Below are 10,005 nucleotides of genomic sequence, written 5' to 3' on the forward strand. Positions count from 1 at the left end.
CACACACACACACACACACACACACACACACATATCCTGTGAGTATTTTCCAGTTGTTTGATATCTAGAAGTATGTCTTCTCTTTCTAATTGAGGTCTAGTTGAAGTGTGAGTCTCAGGTGAAGGCCATGGTCTTCAGCATCCTCTGTGTATTTCGTAGCAACTTGTAATGAGTTACACTGATATCATTAGATTGCTCTTAAATGTGTGTTGAATCAGTGACTGCTTGTCCACGTGTGACCCTGCATGTGTCTCACAGAACTTATGTCCACTTTCTTTTTGTATACTCTAGTGCTTTGGATTATACGTCTCCATTCCCTGTATTACCATAGAAGTTCCGGGAGAGAGATCATTTAGTAAAACTCTTGTTTTATAGATGAGAAAGCCAAAGCTCAGAAAGATGTCATGTCTACCTGGTAGGAAAACTAGAGTCAAAGCATCAAATCCTGCCTCCTTTTCTAAAACTTCACCCAGTGCATCATTCAACTTTCTTCATCATTAGCAAGTACAAATATTTTTATTATAAATATTAATTGAGTTAGCAAGGGTAGGGTGTGTGTGGAATTAAAGCTAGTAATTTAATAACGCTTATGTCATAGTGAAAAAAGGAAAATATATCTTGATTTAAAGTATGAAATTTTAAAGAATAAAACTGCTAGCTGTATAAGGAATTTTGCAACTTGCAAATTAATTTTTTGTATAAAGTCTTTTCTAGAACACATCAATAGGAACATTGATTCAAATGACCTGAAAGATGCCTATGTTAAGAATTAGGGTGTCCAGAGAGGAGCAGGTTAGATCAGGAACTAAGATTTGTCTTTAGATCTGGTTTCTTCTTTATTATTAAATCGCTTAGTTTATTTGTTACCCCTCCTTTAAAAAGCACAAAAATGATAACTTTAATTTAGAGGCAAAGAGTCTAAAGGATTCTTATAGGGAGTAGAAAAGAAAATGTCTGAACTGTATAAAGGCTGAGAACTGTATGTTAGGGGTCATCGCTGTGTTTGTGCCATGAATTCCTTTGGCATCTGGTGCAGCCTCTCAACTTCTTCTCAGAATAATGTTTTTAAATGCATGAATTAAAATATATAGGATTACTAAGGAAAAAATATTGAAATATAGTTATTAAAACATTTAAAGAACAAAGATATGATATTGTAATCAATATATAATGCTTTTTACTAACACTTATATAATAAGATCTAGTATCAGAAATAATAACTATGGTGATTTCAGAGCAGTGTGTCTTTGACTACTCAGGCTGCCATAACAAAGTACCATCAGCTGGGGGCCTCACACAAAAGAAATGCATGTATCTTCTCACAGTTCTGGAGGCTGGAAGCCTGAGATCAGGGTGTCAGCATGGACTTTCCTTCTTGCTTACAGAAGATCACCATTTCACTGCGTGCTTACATGCTCACATGTCCTTTCCTTGGTTCTTGTACATGGGGGCGGAAGGAGGTGGGAAGGGGAGAGAGGGATCTCTTCCTTTTCTTATAAGGCCTTCAAGTCCTGTCTGATTAGGGCCTCACCCTTATGACTTAATTTAACCTTAATAACCTTAAAGTCCCATCTCCAGTTACAGTCACATTAGAGATTAAGCCTTCAGTATATGAATTCGGAGGGACAGTTTGGTCCATACGTAATGATAAGCATAAGTGATATTTTAAAACATCTTCAACAAAGTTTAGTATGAAATAAAAATAGCTGTGATCTGTTGGTAACAGAGCCACAGACGCTGCTGCTAATAAGTTTGTTGCCTACATTCTTTATGGAAGGGAATTCTTAATTTCAGGTAGAGGTTAATGAAAATAAGGTTTTCCCCCCATTCTAGTTCATTTACACCCTGAATTTCTATATAAGGACTCCCAGGTTAAGAACCCCTGCCTGATACATGCAAGTAAGATATTCTTATTGTGAGGAAACGAGTGGCATAATCCCTAGATAGTGGGAACTGATTCTGAAATCAGGTGATTCTACCCATTGCCAGTTACTAAGGAACAGTTCAATTCAGTTGCTGAGTCATGTCCAACTCTTTGCAACCCCATGGATTGCAGCACTCCAGGCTTCCCTGTCCATCACCATCTCCCAGAGCTTGCTCAAACTCATGTGCACTGAGTCGGTGATGCCATCCAACCATCTCATCCACTGTCATCCCCATCTCCCCCTGCCTTCAACCTTTCCCAGCATCAGGGTCTTTTCGAATGAGTCAGTTCTTCACATCAGGTGGCCAAAATATTACAGCTTCAGCATCAGTCCTTCCAATGAATATTCAGAACTGATTTCCTTTAGGACTGGCTGGTTCTATCTCCTTGCAGTCCAAGGGACTCTCAAGAGTCTTCTCCAACACCACAGTTCAAAAGCATCAATTCTTTGGCACTCAGCTTTCTTTATGGTCCAACTCTCTCATCCATACATGACTACTGGAAAAACCATAGCTTTGACTGTACAGACCTTTGTCGGCAAAGTAATGTCTCTGCTTTTTAACACGCTATCTAGGTTGGTCATAACTTTTCTTCCAAGGAGCAAGCATCTTTTAATTTCGTGGCTGCAGTCATCATCTGCAGTGATTTTGGAGCCCAAGAAAATAAAGTCTGCCACTGTTTCCATTGTTTCCCCATCTATTTGCCATGAAGTGATGAGACTGGATGCCATGATCTTCATTTTTTTAATGTTGAGTTTTAAGCCCGCTTTTTCACTCTCCTTTTTCACGTTCATCAAGAAGCCCTTTAGTTCCTCTTTGCTTTCTGCCATAAGGGTAGTGTCATTTGCATACCTGAGGTTATTGATATTTCTCCCAGCAATCTTGATTCCAGCTTGTGCTTCATCCAGCACCAAGGAACAGTGAGTGTGTTAACTGAAAAAAAAATATCATTTGCTCTTGCCTTGCTTTCTGCTATTTTAAAATATGTGTTTGAGGATTGGAATGTGTTTTGTCTTGCAGATAACAGTAACCTAAATACTGAGCAAAATGATTCCTGGACCTCTGAGAACTCCTGGCTTTACAGTTCTGTGAAGGGCCAACCAGAAACCAAGGAAGAGGATGATGGACTTCGGAAATCTCTGGATAAATTCTATGAAGTATTTGGCAATCCACAGCCAGCATCTGGAAATTCACTCTCTACATCTGTCTGCCAGTGCCTGTCTCAGAAAATCAATGAACTGAAGGACCAAGAGAACCAAAAGTACACCCTCCGCAGTTTTCAAATTGCTCGGGTCATCTTCAACCAGAATGGCTGCTCCATCTTACAGAAACATTCCAGGGACGCCCACTTCTACCCACTCAGAGAAGAAAGTACATCTCTACAGGATGAAAAGCTGATGCCAGGACTTTCAAAAGATATTATTCATTTCCTCTTGCAGCAGAACTTGATGAAAGACCAGTAACTGGTGCCTGGTGGTGAGAGCAGGTGTGTGGGGGCAGGAGGGAGGTGTCCCTGTGGCCAGTACCATTGGTGCATCTCCCAGAACCCATCGGGTCTCTTGCCAGCTTGGTGTGCCCAGCCCCCAGCTAAGTGCTTTGCAGGCCAAGGGTGGCATCTGTGATCTGGTCCTGGAGCCAGTCTAGCCCAGATGGAGAGCCGGCAGTGTCTGGTGGTTTTATTGCCTTTAGGCCATCCCTTTGACCTAAGGCCAGTGACCCAAACCACCTAAGTGGTTTGGGAGTCCAAAAGTCCATCTTCCTTCTTTCCAGGAAGGACATGCTCTGAGGCATGATTCAAGCTCAAGAGCTCCCCTCCTGGTCAGGTCAAAGCTGGCGTTTCACTATCTCACCCTTTCCTGGCTCCTTCGTTTCCCCGCCCTCCTTCTCTCATTCAATTACTGGTGTCTCCTGGGAGTATTTCCATAATAAATCTCCTATACCTGAACCCTTGACTCAGAGTCTGCTTCTGGAAGAACCTGACCTAAGAGAACAGTCTTCCATTTGATGAGTTTTTTGGTTTGTTGGGTTTTTTTTTTTTTGGCCCCACTGACTAGGGATAGAACCTGGGCCCCCTGTAGTGGAAGTATGGAGTCCTAACCACTGGACCGCCAGACAAGTCCCTTGATGAGTTAGGTGTTTTGAAGGGTACGAAGCCTTATGCTGAATCAAATATAAGAATTCAATAAAGTTGTAAAACTGTGACCATGTGACTGTGAACGTGTGTCTCCAAATAATTTAAATATGGCTCCAAAAGGTCCATCACATCTTAATCATACCTTTGCTTCTCCAACGCCAGAGTTTCCTGTTTTTATACTCACTGGGTATGGAAGGAACATTTGAACCATCTAAAATAAGAGCTAAGATTCACAGATTAAAAGGAAAAAAGTCTGTTCATCTCCACCAGATAGTAAATGTGAGAGATGAGAAAAAAACAAATGTGCACCACTCACCAAAGTATGTGTAAACTCATTTATGATATGCTAGATTGATGGGTGCAGGCTTGTCAACTTGTGGTGGAAGAGGAAAAGGAATCCTTTGCCCAAGTGGACTCCTTCCTCTCATTTTTGCTTCCGCCTGCCTGTTGCCCACACACTCTGTCACCCTCTGAACAACTGGTGCCTCACCCCTGTCCTGCCCTTGTTTGGTCAGGAGCAGCTTCATTTTTTTTTTAAAGTTTTAATTAAAAAAATTTTATTGATGTATAGTTGATTTACAGTGTTGTGTTAGTTTCAAGTGTACACCAAAGTGAAGCAGTTACACATATACGTATACCCACTCCTTTTTAAATTCTCTTCCCATGTAAGCCATTACAGAATATTGAGTAGAGTTCTCTGTGCTCTCCAGTAGGTCCTTATTAGTTATTTATTTTATATGTAGTAGTGTATACATGTCAGTCACAATCTTCTAATTTGTCCCTCCTCCTGCACCCTTCTCTATGTCTATGCTCTATTTCTGTTTTATAGATGAGTTCATTTGCACCCTTTTTTTAGACTCCACATATAAGTGATATCATATGATATTTGTCTTTCTCTGTCTGACTTATTTCACTCAGTATTACAATCTCTAGGTCCATGTTGCTGCAAATGGCATTATTTTGTTCCTTTTTAAGGGGAATGGCTTTTAAATAGCCCAGCCAAGCCTGTGCTGATAGGTTCTCTGTTCTTCAGCTGCATCCTTAAGGTTTATTTGAGATTCATTTGGTGGAAGGACATCTCCCAGCACCGAGCTCCCTGAAATTGTAATCGGAAGCCTCGTGCTAATCCCTCCCTCAAAGGTCCTTGGAACAAATTGCACTTAAGTGTTCTATCACTTGACAGGGGGACTATGAGAAAAGCCAGCAACACTGAGCAATTAGATTTTGAGAAACTCTAGGGGAAATTTAATTAGCATAAGACTCCATAGGTCTCCAGAAAGCAGAATATGCACATAGATCAGCTTACATGTGTATGTTAACAGTGAATGAGGGTGCCCTCTCAAACCAGATGTCTTGCAGATTCTTGACTGGAAAGAGAAGCCTTTTAAAAATTTGGAATTACACACTATGGCTTCCAGTTCTGGGAGAAACAAATGTGGGAACAGTATCCACCTCAAAATACAGTACCACTGGAACGAGACCTAACAGGAAGGAAATAGGAAATGAACAGTCCTTTGAGAAAACAGGACTCCAGATCTTTCTCTGACAACCAGTTATCTACATTTTCTCCATGGGCTTTTCCTATTCAACTGGCCCCCCAATAATTTTCAAACCATGATGACTTATATTTGAAAAACTACAGGTTGAATTTTGAAGTTGCTAGTTTTATTGTTTTTTAATGTGAAGTTAATCCATAGATGCCCTTGACTGCTATTGTTGTTTTTGTTCAGTCACTAAGTTGTATTTGACTCTTTGCGACCCCATGGACTGCAGCACACCAGGCTCCTCTGTCCTTCACTATTTCCCAGAGTTTGCTCAAATTCACATCCATTAAGTTGGTGATGCTATCTAACGATCTCACCTTCTGTCACCCTCTTCTCCTTTTGCCTTCAATCTTTCCCAGCATCAGGGTCTTTTCCAGTGAGTTGGCTCTTCCCATCAGGTGGCCAAAGTATTGGAGCTTCAGCTTCAGCATCAGTCCTTCCTATGAATATTCGCATTTGGCTTCCTGTAGGATTGACTGGCTTGATCTCCTTGGAGTCCAAGAGTCTTCTCCAACACCACAATTCAAAAGCATCAGTTCTTCATCACTCAGCCTTCTTCAGAGCTTCCCTGATAGCCCAGTTGGTAAAGAATCCACCTGCAATGCAGGAGACACCTCAGTTCAATTCCTGGGTTGGGAAGATCCCCTGGAGAAGGGAAAGGCTACCCATGCCAGTATTCTGGCCTGGAGAATTCCATGGACTGCATAGTCCATGGGGTTGCAAAGAGTCAGACAGGATTGAGCAACTTTCACTTTTTAGCCTTCTTCATGGTTCAGCTCTCACAAACTTACATGACTACTAGAAAAACCTTAGCTTTGACTATATGGCCCTTTGTCAGCAAAGTGATGTCTCTGCTTTTTAATATGCTGTAGTTTTAAGCATATTCAGTCACTGAAGTATTGGAGATTACTTTCCATGGCTATCAACAGAAGGAAACTAGATTATTTTATACTGTTCTTAAAGGACAAAAAGATATAAGGTATTTGAATTTCCATACTAAGAAGTAGCCACTTCTATTTGGTGGTGAGATTTTAGTATCAGTGACTTTGTAACCTTGATTAATATCAGTGCTGTGGGTGTTCAGAAAAAAGGTAAACTCTGAAAGCAGAGAATTTAGAAGTCTAAAAGCCAGAATCACTTCAGGATTAAAAAAAATAAAAACAGTGTGGTGTGTGCTTTCTTGTATCTGAGTAAGTGCTTTTGACAGGTCAGTACAAAATATTTGTTTCCCTGCAATCTCACTCCTTAATTTGATCTTCATGCTGTGAGGATGGCCTTTTCCATTTATCTCTGTTTTCCTTTAATATAGACTAAGAGATAAGGATATTAAGACTCTGGTCTGTGGCATCATTGTCTAATTCCGCCCTACAGATCACTTCATTGACATCTTAGCCATTGAACATTCTATCTAGGATATCACCTTTGGTCCATTTCAGAAGTCTATGGGAGGATGGATTTGCTTGCAGAAACCTCCGAACTATAAGGAGGAGAAACATATTTTATTTACTTTTTTTTTCCATTTATTTTTATTAGTTGGAGGCTAATTACTTTACATCATTGCAGGGGTTTTTGTCATACATTGAAATGAATTAGCCATGGATTTACATGTATTCCCAATCCCGGTCCCCCCTCCCACCTCCCTCTCCACCCGATCCCTCTGGGTCTTCCCAATGCACCAGGCCCGAGCACTTGTCTCATGCACCCAACCTGGGCTGGTGATCTGTTTCACCCTAGATAATATACATGTTTCGATGCTGTTCTCTTGAAACATCCCACCCTCCCCTTCTCCCAGAGTCCACAAGTCTGTTCTATACATCTGAGTCTCTTTTTCTGTTTTGCATATAGGGTTATCGTTACCATCTTTCTAAATTCCATATATATGTGTTAGTATACTGTAATGGTCTTTATCTTTCTGGCTTACTTCGCTCTGTATAATGGGCTCCAGTTTCATCCATCTCATTAGAACTGATTCAAATGAATTCTTTTTAATGGCTGAGTAATATCCCATGGTGTATATGTACCACAGCTTCCTCATCCATTCATCTGCTGATGGGCATCTAGGTTGCTTCCATGTCCTGGCTATTATAAACAGTGCTGTGATGAACATTGGGGTGTACGTGTCTCTTTCAGATCTGGTTTCCTCGGTGTGTATGCCCAGAAGTGGGATTGCTGGGTCATATGGCAGTTCTATTTCCAGCTTTTTAAGAAATCTCCACACTGTTTTCCATAGTGGCTGTACTAATTTGCATTCCCACCAACAGTGTAAGAGGGTAAGAAACATATTTTAATGTATTTGTGTAACTCTTTTTCACTTTACTAGTCTGTTTCTTTGCATGACGTATGTATGTAATAGGTCATATTACCGGTAATTAACAAAAAACAATACAATGATACTTTTTAAAGTTTTCAAAATTCAGTTTTTCAATTTTTTATTGGTTTTAGTCATACAGAAGAGTGGTTATAAGTGAACATCTTGAAGATTTTTACAAACTGAACCCAGTGGTCAACCAGCATCCACTCAAGCAACAGATATTACCAGCTAGCCTTGAGTGGAGATTTTCAAAGAACTAATTAGAATTGTTTGCTCAGATCAGTGTTTCTCAAACTACTGGTAGTATACAAAAGAACTTTAGGTGCTGCTAGATGGACAATGTTTATTTTCATTGTTATCTATTCAATTTATGTTGGAAAAATAAAACTACTATGTCAGATCTATACTTTCACAGATATTGTATGTTGTTGTTCAATCACTAAGTCTTGTCTGACTCTTTGCAACCCCATGGACTATAGCACGCCAGGCTCCTCTGTCCTCCACTATCTCCTGGAGTTTGCTCAAATTCACCTCCATTGAGTTGGTGATGCTATCTAACTATCTCACCCTCGGTCACCCTCTTCTTTTGCCTTCAATCTTTCCTAGCCCCAGAGTCTTTTCCAGTGAGTCAACTCTTCACATCAGGTGGCCAAAGTAATGGAGCTTCAACTTCAGCATCACTCCTTCCAGTGAATATTCAGGGTTGGTTTCCTTTAGGATTGACTGGTTTGATCTCCCTGTAGTCCAAAACTACATGTTTTTTTGTTTGTTTTTCAGCAGAAACTCCTGTATATCCAGGCTTCTCCTTACCTCTTGGAATAGTTCCCCAGAGCTATCTGAGAGGCTGCCTTTCCAGGCTATAGTCCTCAGTAAGGTCCCTGAATAATTTTTTTTCCAGTGGTCAGTATGAATAGCTGCTTGATGTAAGTCATCACAGAAATGCAGTTTTTAAAAAGTGTTGCCGTTTTAGAGTCTTTATGGTTGGTAAGAAACTGAAAAGATCAATCCTGATAACAAAGATGTGGGGACATGGCAGTCCGGAATGAAAACACATATCACAATTTGCATTTGAGTAAGTAATGAAAAATTAGAAATATAGACCCAGTCTTGCCACATGCCCCTTCCATGCTTCTTGTTGCCCTTGGACTAGCAGCTGGTCCTGCCCATCCCATCGCTTTGCCTTTGCTACAGCCACAGTGACTTCTCAGCTGCTAAACTTGGCCACCTCCTTAACCAACAGTTTTTGGATAAGACCGTGAATTCCTTAATAAGGCTAACAGTCATTTCAAACACCCCTGTTACTGGCCCCATTTTACAGATGGGGAAACAGACACAGAAAGCTAATAGATAGTGGAACAAGTACCACAGCCCATACCTAACGCCGAGCTATCCTTCTCAGCTCCCTGCTCCAGAACGCTAACCTTCCCCCCACCCCAGGGCCATCCACAGCATGCCTTTCTCAGAGAAGCCTTCATACTCCCTCCACCTCCGACCACAGCTGAGAGGGGCTACCTTCCACGTAGTCCTACGGCACTGAGCGTCACCTTCACAGCTTGATTTCCCAAATGAACGTAATAATGTGCAATGTAGTACAAGGCTTAAGTCTCCTCCCACCTCCCCATCTCCCACCCCCACCAAAGGAATGAGAGCTCTATCTTGTTCACCCATGCCTAGCGTGTCCAGGCTGGCAAACGGTGATGCTCATTTATATTTATAAAATAAAATGTAGAAGAACATCTCTAGTGCTTAGAGATGTGTACTAAAGAACTCAGCAGTAAAATGTCATAATGGTTGTAATTTACTTCTAAATACTTAAATGGAAGCTAGATGAAGCAGGTATGATCAATTTCATTTGTATGCTGCTTTGTATACTTCCAAATAAATGACAAGCCAGTTTGCTTTTGTCTGCATTTTGACTTAAAACATTTTTTTTCCATTTTCTCTCTCTGTTCCCTTTTTCCCTAGGTCACTTTGCAGTGGTTGACTCTCTCAGACTGCACTTTCTCTCACAGAGGAAAACCACTTTCCATACCTATCAGAGAACACAATCTCCATGAGCAAGTTTACATTCAGAGAAAGCCTTTTTTTTTTCC

General features: G+C 40.8%; 1 protein-coding gene across 3 annotated transcripts in view; it reads left to right on the forward strand.

The window, feature by feature from the left end:
* The window catches only part of SHLD1 (shieldin complex subunit 1), a 104,921-nt gene extending 100,796 nt beyond the window's left edge, over positions 1-4,125 (forward strand). For 2 of the 3 annotated variants that reach the window (XM_020883680.2, XM_070472301.1), the window contains one exon: positions 2,944-4,125. In XM_020883680.2, coding sequence (XP_020739339.2) covers positions 2,944-3,386 — 443 coding nt within the window. In that variant the 3' untranslated portion in view covers positions 3,387-4,125. The remainder of the gene's footprint in view (positions 1-2,943) is intronic. The other variant, XM_020883682.2, reaches the window with a different exon arrangement.
* Positions 4,126-10,005: the final 5,880 nt, after the last annotated feature.

Source organism: Odocoileus virginianus, chromosome 9, assembly GCF_023699985.2.
Source record: "Odocoileus virginianus isolate 20LAN1187 ecotype Illinois chromosome 9, Ovbor_1.2, whole genome shotgun sequence".
In the NCBI taxonomy this organism is placed as follows: domain Eukaryota; kingdom Metazoa; phylum Chordata; class Mammalia; order Artiodactyla; family Cervidae; genus Odocoileus; species Odocoileus virginianus.